At 39.6% G+C, this 19,291-nt stretch overlaps 1 protein-coding gene across 11 annotated transcripts in view; it reads left to right on the forward strand.

Annotated features, from left to right (window-relative positions):
* Positions 1–19,291, forward strand: part of DOCK10 (dedicator of cytokinesis 10) — a 164,506-nt gene that overhangs the window by 67,312 nt on the left and 77,903 nt on the right. For all 11 annotated transcript variants that reach the window (XM_074877692.1, XM_074877696.1, XM_074877687.1 and 8 more), the window contains exons 3-7: positions 2,026–2,115; positions 10,737–10,819; positions 15,544–15,616; positions 15,926–16,057; positions 16,319–16,453. In XM_074877692.1, coding sequence (XP_074733793.1) covers positions 2,026–2,115; positions 10,737–10,819; positions 15,544–15,616; positions 15,926–16,057; positions 16,319–16,453 — 513 coding nt within the window. The remainder of the gene's footprint in view (positions 1–2,025; positions 2,116–10,736; positions 10,820–15,543; positions 15,617–15,925; positions 16,058–16,318; positions 16,454–19,291) is intronic.

Below are 19,291 nucleotides of genomic sequence, written 5' to 3' on the forward strand. Positions count from 1 at the left end.
AGCTCCGTCACCATCCCAACAAGGTCAGTGAGAGGTACAGAGTGCATCACACGTCTCTTCTCCTGTGGCCTCCCACTCTGCCATAGTCTGGAAACAGCAGCTGATCTTCAGCAGTGGTGATAACGTGGAAGGACGGCATGCATGCTTTGTGGCTGCTGCTGCTGGCAGCAGGGCCCCAGCCCTGGGAAGAATGATGGACCTCAGGGCAGCCATGGGTTTTCAGCTGTGCTCAGAGATTGCGTCTCGGGACCACTCAAAAAAGGGGACTTGGAATGTCACGTATGTATGAAGTAAAAGTAATGAAGTGCCTTCCAGAGACTGTGGGTACTGCTGGGGGGTCCCTAAGCAACCAGGATTCAGACATCTTCACTATTGGTAAACGTGACCTGAAAATTCATACTTCTCTATCTGCTGTCTCTTTTACTCGTAGACTAAATGACGTGTGTAAATCTCCACTGCATGCAGGCTTTGGTAATACAGCTCTGTGGAGCCCAGGAACCCACATTTAGGAAACTGTGCTTAGTTTGTCGGAACAACAGGGTTTTTTCCACTTTGTGGTGTCAGCAAGGCGCCATTGTCATTTGTGGAAGCCAAAGTGTTTTAGTTACATTGTATCTTGAGCTATCCAGATGAAACAGAAAAAGTTTAGGGAATACCATGACCTTGGCATCTGCCTGAGTGATAGGTGCCTTTTCTTTCATAATTACTCATATGGAAAGTGATGGGGGAATCAGTGTGGTCTGTGTAAGCTATAAGGAAAAATCATGTTGATAATATCCAGGCAATTGTTGCATAGAGTCTGGGTGCTAGAGAAAAAACATCACTTTTTAGTCTGAGCTGAGGGTTGGGAGGAGATCCTCCAGGGATGCCGTAGATAGTGCAGGCTGCTTCATGGTATTAGTAAGTAGTGGTTCTTCATACTAAACCAGTCATATGCCATAAGCCTACCTCTGGAAATGATGTGCCTTTCGTATGGAGAAAATGAGCTTGGAAGATAAGATTCATCTTGGTTTCAGTCCTTTGTTGCCTTGAGTGGTGGAGTTACTCCATTGTAACTGAGAGCATAATCTGGTCTGATGGGGTTTGGTTTTGTTTGTTTTCCCCTCTTATGGCAGAGAAAATGAGTGGGCCAGATCTATGGATTAATTCAAAATACCCCAAAACTTCCTCTCATGTGACTTTTACAAAGTGGCTGCCTTGCCTGACCTCAGCATGAAGGCACTGGGTCACACAGAGGAGCACTGCTGGTGGCCTTGGCCTCTCGCTGGCCTGGTGGGAACTAAGGGAAGCTTGGGTCCTTGTGGAGACCTTCTGGAGATCCACTTCTCTGTGAGGTTTCCTGCTGTGGGGCCTGACAAGCAAGCTCAGTCAGGAGCTGCTTTCAGAAAAATTGCTTAATTTGTGTAGTATCTGTTGAGTCTTGAAAGGAGGTTGTAGGAAGTGTCAGGAGTCTCATGTCAATCCTGCTTTACTGTCTGCACCCATGGATGGAAAAGCTCCACTGAGAAGCTGTTGCCTGGTTCCACTTGCTTTCCGACCATCGAGCTGTCTTGTGGCAGTCCTTTTGCAACTTATTGGGAGGACTCTCTGCTCCTCTCTTCTTCCAAAAGAGTCAAAGCTTTTAGTTCTGTTTTCACATTCCTTGCTGAAAAGGCATAAAGTGCAAAAGGGAAGTGGAGGAAGCGAGTAATGCTGTTGGCTTTGGTGTATATTTCTGGGAGAGGATGTAAGGAAGACTTGACTTTTTAATCAGAAACCTCAGAAACTGAAGCAAGTTTGCCTGGAACAACTTTGTTCAGAGAAATCTGTTTGAACACTGCTCTTGCTTGTAATTAATGCTTTAGCTGATAATATTGAATAGCATGTGTGGGCAGGAGCTGGGTTGTAGTTGTCGGTATGCATTTGTATTGGCTGTATGACAAATTGAAAAATGCAAGCCATAATAATACGATTCTTAACCTCTTCATGAGACAAAACTGCTGTTCTGTCACTCTGACTAATTTGCTTTTTTTTGTTTATTGTCAGACAGACACAATTTCACTGGAAATCAGGACGCTGTATCCTTCTGTGCCTGAAGATGCAGAACAAAAAGCAGAAAATTTATTTGTTAAAGAGGTAAATATCTAGTGTGTGTATCCTTTAATTTTAAATAAAACCAAAGGTTTGGGGGAGGCTTGCTATGATAATAATAAACATCTTTTTTCTTTTAGTATTGTTTAATTGATTTGAATTGGGTTTGAATTGTGGAGACCAGAAGGAGGGGGAGGGTTAACAGCATATCTGCGGGTGCCTATTCTGAGAGGTTTGTATGTAGGAAAATTGCAAAAGCACTGAATCAGACTCTCATTCTGCTGTTTTTCAGCTGCATTCCCTGTCACTACTAGTCCACTGATACTGATGTTGGTATTTTTACATGAGTGCTAATCACTGGTGATCTGAATGTGCTTTGCACTTTGAAAATATTGGTATCTTTCCAAAAAAGATAACTGACACTGTTTTAGACTGTTAGAGTTATAAGGTGTGTATCTTATTAGAGGTGTATATTATAGCTATCTGAGAAGTAGTTGCACTGTGAAGGATGTGTAGGGGTTTATATTTATTGTCAGTAGTTAGAGTCTGTTCTACCTTCATAGCAGAAAGTCAAGCAAAGTTCTTCTATGGCAGTTAGAGCCCCACCAGCAGTGATTAATTGCTCTACCTTTAAAAAACACTATAGTTGTATTGTTTCCATACCTGATCTCAAATTGTAGAAGAAGATTGCTCTTCCTATTACCTCAGAGATATTTTAGGTTGTCACTGGTTTCATTACTTTGAAGGACATTGAACAGTGCAACCAGCACCTCCAAAGGAATTTACTTTAGATGGGTCCCTGAACTTTCCCCATCTTTCACTCTAGATGTAAAGTATAGCTCATCATTTGCATTAACAAAACAGATTTATGAAACCAAATTTTCAGCCATCTTCTATAAGGGGTTTAATTCCAAGCACTTATAGTTAGCCCATATTGTGTGTGTTCTCTGCCGTTTTTTTCACAAGTATAGGCTATTTGATATGCACTACAAGTGCAAGCTAATTTGTCGAGGAAAAGTCAGTTGCAGACAAACACAGAGATTAGAAAAAATAAAATCCCAAGATTAGGGAGAAATATAGCTGTTGAGTTGTATGCAACATGACATTTTACAGGCTGGCCCTATTTCTCTCCAGCAGGTCTAGAAAGAGCAATAACAACTTACTGCCAGCTCAAATTGCCTGAACCTTGCCATCTTTCTTAAGCTGACAGTAGGGTTAAGAGATAACATAGCTTGTGGCATTATCTACCTTCCCAGAAGCCTTGCTGCCTTTTAAGCACTTTGGGGTCTGCTTTTTATTTTAAGGTTCCACAAGTTGCAAGGCCAGCACTGTGCTCGTGGCTTTACAGAGAAAGTGGTGGGTCTAAAAATGGAACATAGAACACAGTGTCTGGGAATCATTACAACTGAGTACTCCAAGGGGATGCTAATGACAACCTGGTAAAATACATATTGAGCACATCTATTAGCTTTCTCTGCAATACCAGTGAGCTAAGGGGACGGGAAGAGGGGAGCAAAGCAGTGGGGAAAAAAAAAGTACTACTGAACTGAGCCTGTGCATGGAATAGTAGCAGGGTAAGACCCTCTTTTAAAGTAGAAATGCATATGTTCCACTTTGCCACAAAGCCAAAAGCTAAATATAAAATAAATTAAGCTCCGGAAAGAGGTTGGTTTCTAGGCCAAAATTAAGTAAAACTGAGCATGGGCTGCTGTGAAGATCTGTGATTGTAGTCCACTGCAGCAATTGCACAAATCTGTACTGACCCATCAGCAGTCTGTTGTGTTCCAAGTTAGTGTTCAGCACTTCTGGATAGATGGACAGGAGTGGAGTTTGTGACCTTCACTTCTTTTTTTGAGCTGTGAAAAAGCCAACACTTTACTCAGTGAAGGAGTCTTCTCTTTCTTCAAATATATTATGATATCATGAACAGTGAAGGCATCCGTCATGTGCATACTTGACTATCTGTTGGTCAGCTGGACTTGTTACAACCCAAGATCAAATGTCTAATTCCTGATCGGACTGTTGGGGAAGCTATACAAAGTCAATGTACAGTTTCATCTTGCTGAATCCATTTTTGTGTTCTCTATAAGTGGTCACAGCTCTCTGTGACCATTAGTGTATGTTACACTATCTTAGTAGTTTATCAAGTTCTGAACAAAGGCATGGAGCAACTCAGTTAACTACAAATGAAGGGTCTGCTGTTGAAGGTAAAACATTTTCTTCACATGGCAGAGTGAGGACATGGTACTGAAACTATTTCAAGAGCTCAGATCCATGGTCTTCTGTCTCATCCTTCTGGACATTTGGTGATTCAGATGGTCTTGTCTATAAGGTACTGTTAGGTCATTTAAAAGGGTTGTCAGAGGTCTGTGGTAATGCCTGAAACCCCTGTTTGTCTCTTCCTGGGCATTTGTTTCCTACTGGTGACAGTAGGAAGGCTTTACTTCTACCTCTAGCTCTTTCATTGCTAGAGTCCTTCAAGGATCAGGTTTTTTTCCCCAGCCTTTACCAAAATCCATACATATGGCAGCTTGGGGATTTGATCAGATTCCATTTGCTCAAGTGATTGTAAACAGTACTTACAGGCACGCCAGGATGACTTGATTGCCTGTGCAATATCAATATCGGTTTATGGATGCAAAAGAGCTCACAAGTGAGATGAAGAAAAGTGAGGCTGATGTTGCTGAAGCTTTCAGTATGGATAGTATTTGATATTGTCCACCCTGTAGTGGAAGGTTTGTGCCTCTATTTGTCTAATTCAGTTCTCTTAATAATGCTTTCAGTAACCAAAAACTTTCACTGTTGGTGATATTCAGATGTTATGGTAATGGGTGAGGCAGAAGAATTTACTTTAAATAAGATGTCTAACCTTCTCCCTTCTGCTGAAACTGTAAAATGAAAATTTAAAAAAAAAAAATTAAGGTGACTTGAATAAATAAATAGTCCTTTGATAACTAAATATTTTCTGTAGGATGCAAAGAGAATAAATATTTTACATTTTATGATTGATTAATATCTGAGTCATTTTATTAATTTACGGCTAATTATTAGGTATATTCTAAAGCTAATACTTTGTGAATTGATCATTCCTATACCTGTAGTTGTCTTGGGATATTTTCCTTGTGGATTTTTCCACCTTAGCTTTTCTTAGGCAGGAGGAGCCTGAGTAACTAAATTAGGTTCCAAGAAAAGAGAAGTTTCCAGAAACCTTTAAAGCCAGAGTAGAATTCTCTCCAGTGTTTCTTTTTTCTAAGTATTCCTGACTTCCTTGAATTCTGTACTGCACCATGCTGTTTCCTCCCAAATAGTGAATTTTCTCATTCCTCACAGTCTGCTGTATGTATTCATACCAGTCAGCATTGTCCTCATGGTCCGTAATTTTGGCAAATAGAAACATTCATTCCACAAGAAACAAAAGAAAATTCTTCCTTTTAGTCAGTGAAATATTCCTAATATCACCTTTCCCAACTCTGTATTCCTGAATATGCAGATCAAATGGCAATCCTTGGGATTTTTCCCATGTTTCGCTCAGAAATATAAGGGGATAGTACAATTTGCAATTCAAAGTTATATTTATTTTGAGGAATTTAAGATATCTAATTGCAACATATTTAATCCCATATTGGTTTGCATCAAGTCAGTATTTTCAGAAAGTGTGCATGCATGTACACACACATGCATACTATTTGTGTATCTATATGAATGAGATTTTAGGTATATATGAAAAAAATCTAGAAAGTAAATAAATATTAGCTGTCATCTGTCCTTTCTTAAATGAGTTTAAGTCAGATGATCCCCCTAAAAATGATTGGTACTACTTGAATATGTTTTTGGGAGGCATGTTTGCAGAGGGGCGGACCCTGTGGGTGAGGAAGGGTGTGCTGGGAGCTGTGCAGGGGCTGGAGCAGGATGGAGCAGAATGCTGCAGAAGCTTCCCTAGGTTATACAGTGTAATTGTGGAAAAGAAATCCAGAGGGCCCTTTGAGAGGGTCTCATCCCTCCCTCCTAGGCAGACCAGGTACATCCTGACCCATCCTTTTTGCTACAGGAGTCTGATCCAGTGGTGGTGGCTGCTGTGGGAAGGGCTCCTTTGGTGACTTGCTGGGCCTTGGATCAGCTTGCAAACACCATCACTGGTGGTCTCATCCATATTCTAGCAAAGGTGATGGAGTTCACATTGCATTCTTAAAATCCTATTGCTACCATGGTTCTGCTGTGTACTTACTGGTCACTGAGGTAGATTGCCTACTAACATGCAGAGGGGCTGATTTGGGGCTTGTTACTATTATTAAAGGGTCAGCTAGCATAGATTCAAGTCAGGCTTGTCTCCTTCAGAAATCTGCTGGCACTATCGAGCTGTGTTTGAGCACACTTGTAGCCTTAAAAGTCATTGTAGAGCCAGTTGCTTCTTTCAAATCGCGGACATCTGTCATCTTAGCAACCTGCTGGAAAAAGCCTGGGAGCAGAGGCCGGTTATTAATGGCATGTGTGACCTGATTGTGTCCTGCGTGCAACATCTGGAATCTGCCAGCGCCTCGAGTAAGGGAGTCTGAGGTGAACCCAGAACAGAGTATGCTAACAGCACGCTGCACATGCAGCATTACTTAAACCTGTCTGGTGACTCTATTTGATGTCAAATTGTGGTGTTTTACAGAAATTACTCTTAAGGCTGAGGACAATGAAGAAACAAGCTTGCTGGGGATTGCTGTTGAGACCGAGCTTTCCTGCACCCCGGTGTTGGCTACTTTTCATTTGCTGGTGTAATTGTAGTCCTCACGCTTCATCCTTAGAGCAGTAGCGTGAAAAGCACTACATCAAAATGAAATAACAGTGTAAGAATATTGAAATTTCATTTGATGGATGATGTAGTTAATTTTGTCTGCTATAGTACAGTATTCATGTGGATGCCTCTTAACTTTCATGTGTAGATTTTCTAGATACAAAAGTTGGAGTTGTCTCCTATAGTAAGTTTGTAGAGCCCTCACCATTCATCTGGGGGATTTCTTTGAGATTTTGCAGGTTGTGTGTACAGGACCTGTAAGTAATTATTAAACATGAGTTTTATTAATCGTAATGTTAAGAGACACAGCTTTCTGTATAACTACTGGAAGTGGTTGTATGTCCATACAATTGATTTCTGAGGCTTTTCTATTTACAGGCTAATATGCATTGCTCTTACATATTTCAAAGTCAAATTAAAATGGGAATGCCTGTTGATAAATGTCACAAAGTTTTATTATTGCTCATTACAGTGTAGATTTCCCCAGCTTCAAAATCTAAGTGCTTTCAGCACTTTAAGGAACTCTGTTGTCAGGACAATGCCATACATTGTTAAAGGACAGTGGGTCTTTTGATAGCACAAGAGGTAAACGCTTTTTTAAAATACTTTTTTAAAATTTAATACTTTAAAATAATAGTGTGTTTTAATGTTTTGGTTTGTTACCCTGCTCTGTCACTGGACTTTACTATATGTGTAAACTGTCTTAATTTGGAAAGAGGTTTGAGAGCCCCCGAATGAAGGTCCCGGTTGCTAGCAGCTAGTCATGGTGGTGCCGTGCTTGTTGCAGGTGTAAGGGAACAGGGGTAGGCCTGGGGTGGAGGGCTGAATTTCAAGCCAGGGTGATCACACTGCCTTCCACCTTCCCAAATCCTTGCACGCTGCCTTTGGTTGTTGTAGCAGAGGTCACAGGAGGGAGAAGCAGTTGGGCAGGCTTTATGAGCAGTGCCATGCATGTCCCCAGTCACGGGGCAGAGCACAGAGACATCTCTGCAGCTTCCCCTTTAAGCACTGTAGCCATGTCCAGCTCTGGAAGGTCTTTGCTTTCTGTGTCCAAGCTCTTGCATGGGCTTGCCTTTCCTTGTTCAACATCTCCTGCTTTCCACCTTAGAAACAGCTGCTTTGTAAGGGTGAGTGAGGTGGCAGGATTGCTCTGTGTGTGAAGTTTTTCTGCAAGAAGCCCTGTTGTTCCACGAATGACTTTTATCATATGTGCGCCTGTATTTCTGAAGACCACATACCTAGCACTATCTTAGAGAAAATATAAGCAGGGGAGTTGCTTTCAAATGTTTCAAGGTGTTTTGCTTCATTTGTGTTTCACTTCCCGTTCTCTTTTTTTTTTTTATTTTCTTTCTCCAAAGGGTTCATTTGCATTGTAGGGTAAATCTTTTTTAAGTACCTCTTTCACTGTGGCAGCCATTATGCTGTCATCGCCAGAACCAGAGCTAAGAAGTTACAGGTGGAAAAAGCTTTCAGGATTGTCTGTCTCTAAGGAAAAATTAGGCCAGCTGGGCTACAAGAAAAAAGAAAATAAATGACCTGAATTTGATACGGCCCTTGGGAATGGGCTGTGCAGCCTGCCTGATCAACAGTGCAGTAGGAAAGTTCATGCAAACATGTGCCAACCCTCCCACGTCCCAGAGCTTCCATTTCTCCATCTGTATTTTTCCTCCCACACAGTCCACTTGAGCTCAGCAACCCCTGCACTGGTGCCCCTTCGCTCTTTGCCAGGAACAGTAGGATCCATCTCAGGCCTCTTGATGAAATCTCTCCCTCTAGAAAGGTTTTTCTTGTTCCTCAAATCAGGTTCGCAGATATTTTTCTTCATTGCTGAAATTCAATTTCCAATAATAATTTCCAATTAAAAAAAAAAATCATTAAAAGTCAGCAGTCAACTGAAGTATTTGATTTTTAGTTGGGATATTCTGAAAAGAAAATGCTGTAACTCTTTTTTTAATTTAAACTAGATCTAGTTTACAATGGATAGCCACAACAAGCTAGTTCAAGAACAGCATTAGCTGTTGCACTGAATTGGCTTGCCTTTTCTGAATTTACTGAATGATACATGAATGTGCTGCTTGTCCCCTTTGATTTTTATTTTGATTAGTTTTTTCTTTGAGGAGGACAATAAATCTTTATAGATATAAGCTAAAATACTATGGCGTGCTCTATATGTTATTCACAACTGTTCTTTTGAACACATCAGCCTATAATGTTTGCTATAAAAGCCTGTGTTGAGAATTCTCTGTGGGCTTTAATTGCATCTGTTAAGTAGAATACTTAGTAGTGAAAGTACCACAGGGAAAAAGCAGTCCTTTCTGTAGAAGGTTCAGTTGGTTTACATTTGCCATTTAGAAAGCAAGTGAAGGTCTGTGCTCATCCTCAAAACATTCAGGGAATGAGCTTTTCATTGGCTCATGTAGAACAGAGTATATGTTGCTCTTATAAAGTATTCTTATAGCCCAGGTGACTATCAAATAGTTTTAACTAAGACTTAGATTACACGAATGCAAGAGTAACCAAATTGTTTTATGAAGATTCACAAAACAGAAAGGTTGGATTTTGTTTGTTTGTTTTCTCTCTATTCAAAGGCAAAGTGCAAACAGTATTGTAAGTGGTGTAGGAACATGGTTGTCAGGGGTAGGCTTTGGACCTGACCCTTCAAGGTGTGTAGTCAGTTATAATGCTATAGTATTACATTCATTCTCAGAGAATATGTGATTATTTTATATTGTCTAATGGTCACACTTTATACTGCATCCTATACAATAATGAAGGTGTATGTCAGACCAGAAGGTAGATGCTAGATCCACATGGAATGTGTTTACTGCAGACCGTCTTTGCTTGTGCTGAACTGCTTAGTTTGATGTCAGGGTAGGAGAGAAGTGTCTATAAATGTGCCTCCACTTCCTTGCTGCCTTTTCTGTACTCTAAAATAAAGCTGTCACAGAAGACTGTGATCACACCCAAGATGACTTCATAAATTAATTTGTGGCTACATACTCTGCATGTTTTACACAAGATTTAAAAAGATTTCTTAAGACAGTGCTGAGTAATTTAGAAAGCACCACCTGTAAGTTTTCAGCCCATCTCAGTTTTTGCTCCAGCAGCCCAATAATCCCCTCTCTGTTCTTCTGAGGCAGAGACTGCTGTGCAAGCAGTCACTCCCGTAGGAGCTTGAGAAGAGGCTAGCAGGGAAGAGAGGGAATGCTCCTGGTTGGCGGAGTACTAATTTAGCCTGTACCTTTGTTGCCTTTTCTTCCACTTTCTCTGCATAGCTTTTGGTATTTACATATCTGTGATCTATCCTTTATTCCATTCTCTTTGTCTCCTGGAGTCTCATCCTTCCCGTGCCTTTCTGTGAGACTGTCTTTCCTGTTCTCACTTCAGATTCCTTTCAGTGCTGCTGCTTCTGTCTCTACTGTAGATCTCCAACATTTTCCTTCCACTGTTTTCCTTCCTGGGTTGCCTCCTTTTGGTCCCTATGGTCTTGGGCAGCAGCCTCTACTGTGAGGTTTTAGGCTTGATCCCTCTCTTTCTTCCTGTCCATCTCACATGAGCTGGTGCAAATGTTCAGGTGGAGTGTGGGGACACTCCTAGTTTAGCCTACTTTGTAGATGAGAATCAGTAAAGCATATTAAATTGCTATCAGCCCCCTTCTCCATCTTGTATGATTCAGTGCATTTGATTTAGAAGGGAAATTATACTTCAAAATGTGGAAACGTATGACTGATGTTCCTTTAAGAACTGTGCACCCAGCTATAAAATAGAAGAATATGTTTTCTAGCACAAAAGGCTCCCTCACATCTTTCTTGGTTCTCTAGCCTTCTTGGGTCTAAATAATTGTTTTAGTAATTCTATTGTTGCTGTTTGTGTTTTTTCTCTTTAGGCTTGCAAATACTACAGTTCCCAGTGGCACGTTGTGAACTACAAATATGAACAGTATTCAGAAGACTTTCGACACTTACCACAGTAAGATCTAGCATAAGTTCTTCTTTTTTCATTTTTTTTCTATTAGGTTTATATCGTTTTGCTGAGCTTTGTCCATATTTGCACTTTCCTTTGTCTTACATGCTTTGCTTGTTTTACTGTATTTATAGTGCCTTGCATTTTTAAAAAGGGGAAGAAAAGGTCCTTTAACAAAAGTTCAAGACTTTGCAGAATTCACTAGTATCAACAAACTCAATTAGTGCTGATTCAAATCCTTAGAAGTTTATTTGTGTATTCAAAGCACAGTTGATACAGGAAAGTTGTCTTTCAGTTTTCTTCAATAATGCATAAATGTCATTCACCTTTAACTGGGATTAATTCTTTTTTTAGTTACCCTGTGTAACAGAGGAGTAGGATTTCACTTAGTGCTTTATAGCTGCACCATACAGAACTGGGTGCAATGTACTGGTGCAGCAGTGTTGATACAAGGCTGCAGAAATGTGCAGGTGTCTGAGTAAGTGGGCATCTCTTCTGTGCTTGGAGGCAATACATTAAAATATGTGTAAGGCAGTACATTAAAATAAGTGTAAGGATGCTGGGAGGAGAGAAACAAGTTCCTTGACTTGAGTGGAAAGAAATTAAGAACTTGGTGCTCACTCCTTCATGAGTGAGTTTCTACCCATACTCCTGTTTCTGACAGGTTTGTATCCTGTGCCCTGAGGACTGTTTTAGGGAGTAGTTAATAAAATCACTGAATGCCCAAACTGTGTTACCACCTGCTTTCCTGGTATTCAAGGCATTGAAATCATGGTACTGGATGAAGTAGATTGTTATGTGCACCTAACACAGGAATGGGTGCTCCAGGCTTGGATAGGATGGAAACTAGTAGTAACTAAACGTAGTGTTGCAAAAACCAGTAGACTGATTCTTATGGTCCCTTTAGATGCTGTGTTCAAAGGGTTTTGTGCTGCAAGCCTTCCCTCAGATCTGCATTCTTGCTTGTATGTTGGTATTTTTATGAACAATGAATATGGTAGTACAAAAAACCATTAGGAGTAGTTTTGCTAATTGGAGATTATAAACATACCTTTTCTTAAGTACCCAGTGTACTCATTGTTTTAGAAAATTGATGCATTTAGTGCTCAAGAAAAATGTTTGCAGCACAGCAGTTTTCCTTTTAACCTTAAGCATCTTCAGTCTTATGAAATATGCATTTGACAGACGTGGTTGCATTACTCTGCACAAAAGTAATACATCTTCTTCTGTGAAGGTTATTTTAATATGGTGCTTAGTATGATTTGCTTTCATGAGTTCATGCTCCAGGAATGTTATGGTGTCTCACATATTACTTTTTCCCCCCCTTGCATAGAGGATTATATCAAAACAAGAGATCTTGTTTTGTCTTGTATCAGAACATAGCACTCAGGAGTGGTTTGGATGCAGCACTGGTTGATGTTTCAGAAGCAAAGTTATAGCAGGAGTGTTTTTTTGCTGAAAGTTGCTATGGCTTTTGAGCTTAACGTACCTTAAAGAGAGCTGGTTTGGAGTCCACCTCGTTTCACACCATTTCCAGCCTCTTCAACATCAACGGACCTTGATTTGCACATGCATGTTACAAAGTTCTGTGTTTTATACTAAATCTTCTCATTAAAAATAAAGTAGCTTGATACATCCTGTTCATGATATTGTATCTCACAGTTGATAGCTCTGAGTGCTCCGTCTCCACGGTTTTTTGTTTTCATTTGTGCAAAACTGCTGTAGCACTATCAGAAATCTGAGCATATTGTTGTATCCGTTCCTTTATAAGAAAACATTGTATTGTGGAAGATTGGATGTTAAGTGTTTAGCTTTGCATCATGAGAAAGGACACCAGATCTAACTGTGGCTAAAGTACTTCTGTTCACTGAGGGTGTGCTGAACCTTTCTGTGGGTTTTCCCATTTAGAAACACAAATTGGGACTCAACAGCCTTCAGCAGTGCTGAAGGACTTCCTACTTTTTTGTATCTGAGGTCATGCTGTGCTGTTTCACACAGTCATACAACATGTCAAGTAATGGCTGCATGGTGTAGCAGATTTTATCAGATATCAAAATTATTCTTTCTGAATACTGACCCTTTCTGATTGGGATGCAGCTGCAATGTGATGCTGACCATGTGAGGCAGGCAGTGAGGACTCAATGTGTCCATGGTGCAATTCTACTGAAGTAGTGCCATAGCACAATAGAAGAGCTCAATGACATGTGCACAACAACATGACCAAAATGTTTAGCAATTGCTTTAGTTTTTCTCTGAGTGTGTTCCTCCTTTGAGGTTTTTCTCAGGTCTTTTTACCCCTTAAATTCCTCTCTGTGAGCTCTCACTACCTCTTTTTACACCATTTTTTATGCTTTGTGCTGCTATGTTCTTGCTTCTTGAGCAAGTGGAAGGGTGGAGGAAGAACAGGGGTCGCTTAGCGTGTGCTGTGGTGACAGCGTCTGGAAACAGAAATAGTCGTTAGCAAAGTTTTTGCTGTCATTTATAGAAAACCTGGAACATTTGGTAGATATTTTAGGTCTGATCCCTTGGAATTCATCTTCATATGGGTCTGAAGAGGCAGTAGGCAGAGAAAAAGAGGGTATACCAAACAGGATCCTTACCACACTTTATCTGCCTGCCCTGGAAAGATGAGGAGCATGCCCAAAAGGGATTCCCATCCAAGGAAAGGGAAAACTTTTATGGAGAATGACACAGAGCTCCGAGTGGATGAGTGTTTCATGGGTGGTCAGTGAGATCTCACACCTGAAGCAGTAGTGGTGTGTCCTTTTCTATCTCTTTTATAGCTCTGCTGTGAGGACAGAAAGATCTTCTTTCTAAGAAACTTACCATGTACCCAGGCTTGTGGAAGGGCTGTGGTTTGATGGGACAGGCTCCCTCTGACTGTGGAGCAGCAGAGCGGGGCGGAGTTGCTGTGTCAAAGGGTGAGGGGTCAGCACCACGCTAATCCAGCAGATTTCTGACTCCTTCCTCTCCCCAGTAACGTCAGCATGTTAGGGTTGGGGTTTTGTTTTGGGTGTTTTTTTAGTAGCTGACTAACTAACTTGTCCTGCTACTGGTACAGATCCTCAAACAAAGTGGTGTTATCTGTCTGTGTGTGGCCACACAGCATTGGTCGCTCTGCCTACACATCACCCCAAGAGCACTGCGGTGCACTTTTAGCCCTGAATAATGAATAAGCCAATAGGGTTTATGTCTAAAAATGTGAAGGCTTGAATGATGTGTTTGTGAAAGGTGGGTTTTGGCTTGAGATTTTTGTTTTGGGTCTTTCTTGGATGGGAGGGAGTGTTTGTGTAAGAATTTTTAACAGCTGCCCTTGGTTGCGTTGGAAAACCTGCGATGGATTTCTATTACAAATATTCTGAATATTAATGCTTTTACAGATATTAAATATGTCAATAGATTGCAAATGTTCCTTTTAATCAAAATATTGATCAGTTGTTTACCTTACATAAACACCCAAACTGGAACAAACTAAAACAGAGAATAAAGCCCTCCTGTGTCCTGTGTGCACTTGGTTCTCCTGGCTCTGACATGCCGACTCTGGTTGCGGTGAGTTAGTCACGTCAGGAGGACACTGACTTTGAAATCAGGAAGTGAAGAGGACATAGGTATTGCTCATTAGTCTTCCTAATTTGTAACTTGTGTATGAATGAATAGAAAATGAAAACGGTCAAAGTTACCGCTTTTTTTTTTTTTTTTTTTACATTAGTGACATTTAACATTATGTGCTAGTGTGGGCTAAAGTTCACGAAGTTGAGAGAAGAAACTAGCTTAGGAGTGTGTGGTTTCTCCACTTCTGTTTGGATTTGCTTCCTTGCACAGTAGAGAGTAGTGTTGCTGTCTTCCCGTTCTCAGGGTAGATTAAAGTAAATTCTGGAAAAGTTGGTCTTCCTGATAAAAGATGGCTTCTAGCATGACAACATTTGTAGGTTTTCATATGATAACTGAAGATTTCCAGGATGAGATTTGTAATCTTCAGGAATTTGAAAACGATGTTGATATTTCTCAGGCCACAGAAAAGTCTATTTTTTTTCTCCATCTAAAAATATATTTGAATTTTTATCATGTGTATTTGTCTGTTATTTAAGGTTTAATTCTGCAACATGTGAGGTACTCTGGGCCTAAGTACAATTATTTATGTGCTTAAAATTAAGCAAAGTGCTTGAGTGCTTTGCTTTTTCATATTGTTTTGGTTTTAAGTCCACAATACAAAGATCTTAAATGGCACCACATCTGTGGTGCGAAAGACATCTGTGTATTTTTAAAAATTACTTTTAAGACTGTGCTCATCATTTTAAATAGTAAAAAATATCTTGAAGTATTGAAGAAATGTAGAAGCTTTAAGCTGAATGTTGTAATGTTCTTCTTGGTTAGAAAAAGCTATTAAAGAGTTCATTCTTGTTCATTTGACAGCCTTAAATGGGCGCTCTCTTTGGAAACTGGGTTTTGGTGCCTGTTTTGGTGAAAGAGCAGTGAAGAGAACAAGAAGCGGTATTTCATCATTTGTATAGAAGTGTTGCAACTTCACAATGTTGAAAAAAAATATATGGGGCTTAAGAAAAAAGCTGTATTTTGAAACTATAGTGATTTTAAAGGAGGTAATAGGATCGCAGAGACAGGTGTACTGAAGACATCACGGAGGCTCAGGATGGTTGCCTCCCTGAAATAGCAGGTATACGATTATTTAAAAAAAAAAAAAAAAATTAAAGACATTTTTCCTCCCCTCCTAGAAATGAATATAGACCAGAGAAACTGCCATCACATTCCTTTGAAATCGATCATGAAGATGTGGATAAGGATGAAGTATGTATTCTGGTTTTTGATGAGTTTTATTTTTCCCTGGGGAAGAGTTATTTATTGCTTTACTATCAAAAAAAGAATGATAAGGGAGGCTTGTTATCTCCTATGAAATATTTCATATTTTAAATAACCCTGAAGTTAGTGTAATAGCTTTGTCTCCTATGTCATCATATGCACAGCAGGCATATTAATAACATCTTATTTTAAAATGAATGAAAGGATGATTATTTGTTGTCAAGCACATCACAGTTTTCTTTAATCTTAGAATTCAAAAAGCAAGTCCATGCAATATTAATCATGTCTTTCATACAGGATACAACATCCCACTCATCTTCAAAAGGTGGTGGTGGAGGAGGAGGAGGATTAGCAGCAGGAGTTTACAAGTCTGGATGGCTTTATAAAGGGAATTTCAACAGCACTGTAAACAATAGCATTACTGTTCGGGTAAGGGGAGAGCATTATTCTTTCTTTATTCCATTTGGATTTATATACCGCACAGAGGCACACTTGTTTGCCATTGTCATTTAGCTGTTGGTATCTCAGGTTTGATTACGTTGCTTTAAATGATAGTAATGTTGCAGTTGTCTGCAAAATAGTGTGAGTGAAGGAGTTTTCTATTATTTGAACCCTGTGAACAAAGTATCAGTGAAAATAATTTGCAGTGCAACAATTGTCATTATTTTTTCTTTTCTTTCCTCACTTCAGTCATTCAAAAAGCGCTACTTTCAGCTGACACAGTTGTCGGATAACTCATATATTATGAATTTTTATAAAGATGAAAAAATATCAAAGGAGCCGAAGGGATGTATTTTCTTGGATTCTTGTACAGGAGTCGTACAGGTAAGTTTCAATTTATTTCACTGTATTGTTTGGGTGTCAGATAAATTTAAGAAGGCAAGTGGAAGAACACATACATTAATGGAATAGTGGTCTCATTAGCAGTTTCGTTAAATGAAATCACCATTAGTTTTGCTCTTTAAATTGGTGCAAGTGCTCAGACTGACAGATTACAGAAACCACAGTTGAATTACAGTAGCAGATCATGCATGTGCTCTTTGCTCATGACACACATGAGAAAAAATATCATAAAATGTTTCTTTTCACTGGAATTATTTTCTTAGCTGCCAGATTTTATCTCATGCTTACTAAGAGCGTACTTGCTTGTTGTGGGTCAAAGAGACTCAGGTTACAAAGCATTGGCTGTTGGGCAAGGGGTAAATTAATCCTGTATCCTGATCCTCCTTGAAGATCATCACTTTTGGAGGTGATAGAGTCTTAGTGGCAGCAGGTAGGACAGAGCTTTATTGTTTATTGTGGCTTGGAAACGTAAATAGCCAGAAATGTCTGACACCATCTTTTTTTTTTTTTTTATTCTCCCTAAGATTGTGTTCTTAGCGCTCCCCCCCCCCCCCCCGCCTTGCTCTACCTTTTCTCTAATTCCATTCATGTATTTATTTTTTCTTTTTTTAATTTTTTCCCATTCTAAACAAGATGTTATCTTGAATAATGTGGTTGATCTCCCCCCATGTGTCACTAAATAAGGAAATTCCTTTTTTTTTAAGCTATATTTTATTCTCTACTACTTAACCAGTAAAGATTGGTAACAGTGCTACTGCAGACTGATTTGAGGGTTGCTTTGAAAGAAATCTTTCAGGTAATGCAAGGGAATATCCTCCGATAAATACAAGCTTTTGTTTGTTGGGAAGTGTCTCCTTCACCCCTAAACAGGGGCTTTGGAGAAAGAAAAATAATCAGTGAGTAATTCACTCTGGGAATAAATATTTGCTGACAGCCCCCTGCAGAACCTCCTTCCTGCACCCGGGAAGGTACCCAGCTCTATAGACAGTGACTGTTTCCTCTGTATGGTTCAAAAGGGTGGGTTTTTTTTCCGAACAGGTGTAGAACAGGATGGAGATAAATATGTAGGAGGACAATGATGTTTGTCTGTGTCAGTCTGTTGGCTTGAAAGACCAGGTAGCTTGGAAGTGTGGCAGAAGCCATAGAGATTCCTATACAGAAATGCTGTTTAGAAAGTACTGCTTGCTCCTGCTTGCTGGTGTATGCTTTTTTTAAGATGGGTCTCAGCCAGAGCTCTAGTTAAACCCTGAATATCCCTGTAGTGTGATTTTTAGGTATAGATTTAATGCTATCCCAGAGGGTGCCTGTTCTGCTGTGTTCTTTCTGATGACACTCCATGATAGCAGAAATGTCTTGACTGCAAGATTTCTGGCCTTTTTGACTAACCTCTGATAAAAAGCTCAAGAAACCTTTGAAATCCTCCTCCTGAACTTTGACAGCTGCCTTCTAAATCTTCATTGTTCCTGCAAATTGTCCCAAACTGTTTGAACTGTATGTTCACCTCTCACCTACCCCCAGATGCTAGTTTTTGTGATTGTTCTTTGATTGACATTTAGAATGGGATTTATGTGCTATCTTCACTGGCAAAAAGCGAGAGTCATAGCCCAGGGGGTAATAGGGCAAGTATCATCAGCTGTCAAAGTCTGTGAAGAACTTAAAATCAAAGGACTGAAAAACAAAACCTGGCTTAGAGTTGCCATAAACAGGGAGACCATAGAATGTGGAGAAAGAGTTGAGTAAAACTAATGATTTGTAGGAAAACTGTGATGTGAAGGTTCTGATTTTATGAGTTTTAATACCACTATAAATCATTTAACTCTCAGTGAATGACTTTGAGCTCCTGTTTGGTAGGGGTTGAATATCTACATTGTAGTAAACATCCTGGAGAAATCACCTCCAGATAAAATACAAAATACTTCCAAAACAATTCTGTTATTTTGGAAGAATGACCCTGCAGGTATTAGACTTAGCCTGATGTTTCATTTATAGCTCATCCATAGTTTCTTTTTGAATCTTGTATTATTTCCTTCTGGAAGAAATTTAAAACTTGAAATTAAGTGTTGAAGATTACGAGTCAACCTCAAGGTCCACATACCATATGGAAGGACTTATAGAGAAGCAAACTGAGAAACAGTACTCTTTTTTTTTTTTTTCCTCATGTTAACTGATCAAGAAGAAAATAGTTGGCTTTAGATTTGAAACAAAGACTTTGCTGTAGATCTCATCTGCTTGCCAGAAGTCTGAAGAGCAGATGGAAAAGTGGATATTGAAGTTTCCCTGCCCTAATGTTCTTAAGATTCAGTATGCAAGATGTATTGCCCTATTAGATAATGTCTAATAGTGTTACAGTATCTGATGTAAAGATCTTGGCCATGTCTGTAAGGGGAAGTACATAATATAGACAAGAAATGCATTCATTTTAATACTCTTTGTCCTTTCTGAAGATAAAATGTAGCATTTTTCTGTATAGATTGTGCATAAATTGGTATACATAATCCACTTACACAAATAATCTATTTTTAAAAGTTTTGAACGGACACTACCTAAGATTCTTGGCATAGTTCCATTCAATTTCTAGCTCTTGGTCAAGCCCTCATGTTGTATCAGTAAAAACAGGTTTCAGTGAAATTTTAGTCCTTGTTTTACGTTCATTTAAATGTATGCAGTGATTGGAGGATTAGACTGATTTCAGGATCAAGAAAATTGTTGGACACCCAAGAACCAATTGCTACAAAACCCAACCCTCTTCTTACACTGTGTTGGGAGAACTAAAATTTATATCACTGAAAGAATATTCACCTCAACAAAGTACTTGAGAGG

The sequence above is a fragment of the Strix uralensis genome, chromosome 9 (assembly GCF_047716275.1).
Source record: "Strix uralensis isolate ZFMK-TIS-50842 chromosome 9, bStrUra1, whole genome shotgun sequence".
Classification (NCBI taxonomy): Eukaryota; Metazoa; Chordata; class Aves; order Strigiformes; family Strigidae; genus Strix; species Strix uralensis.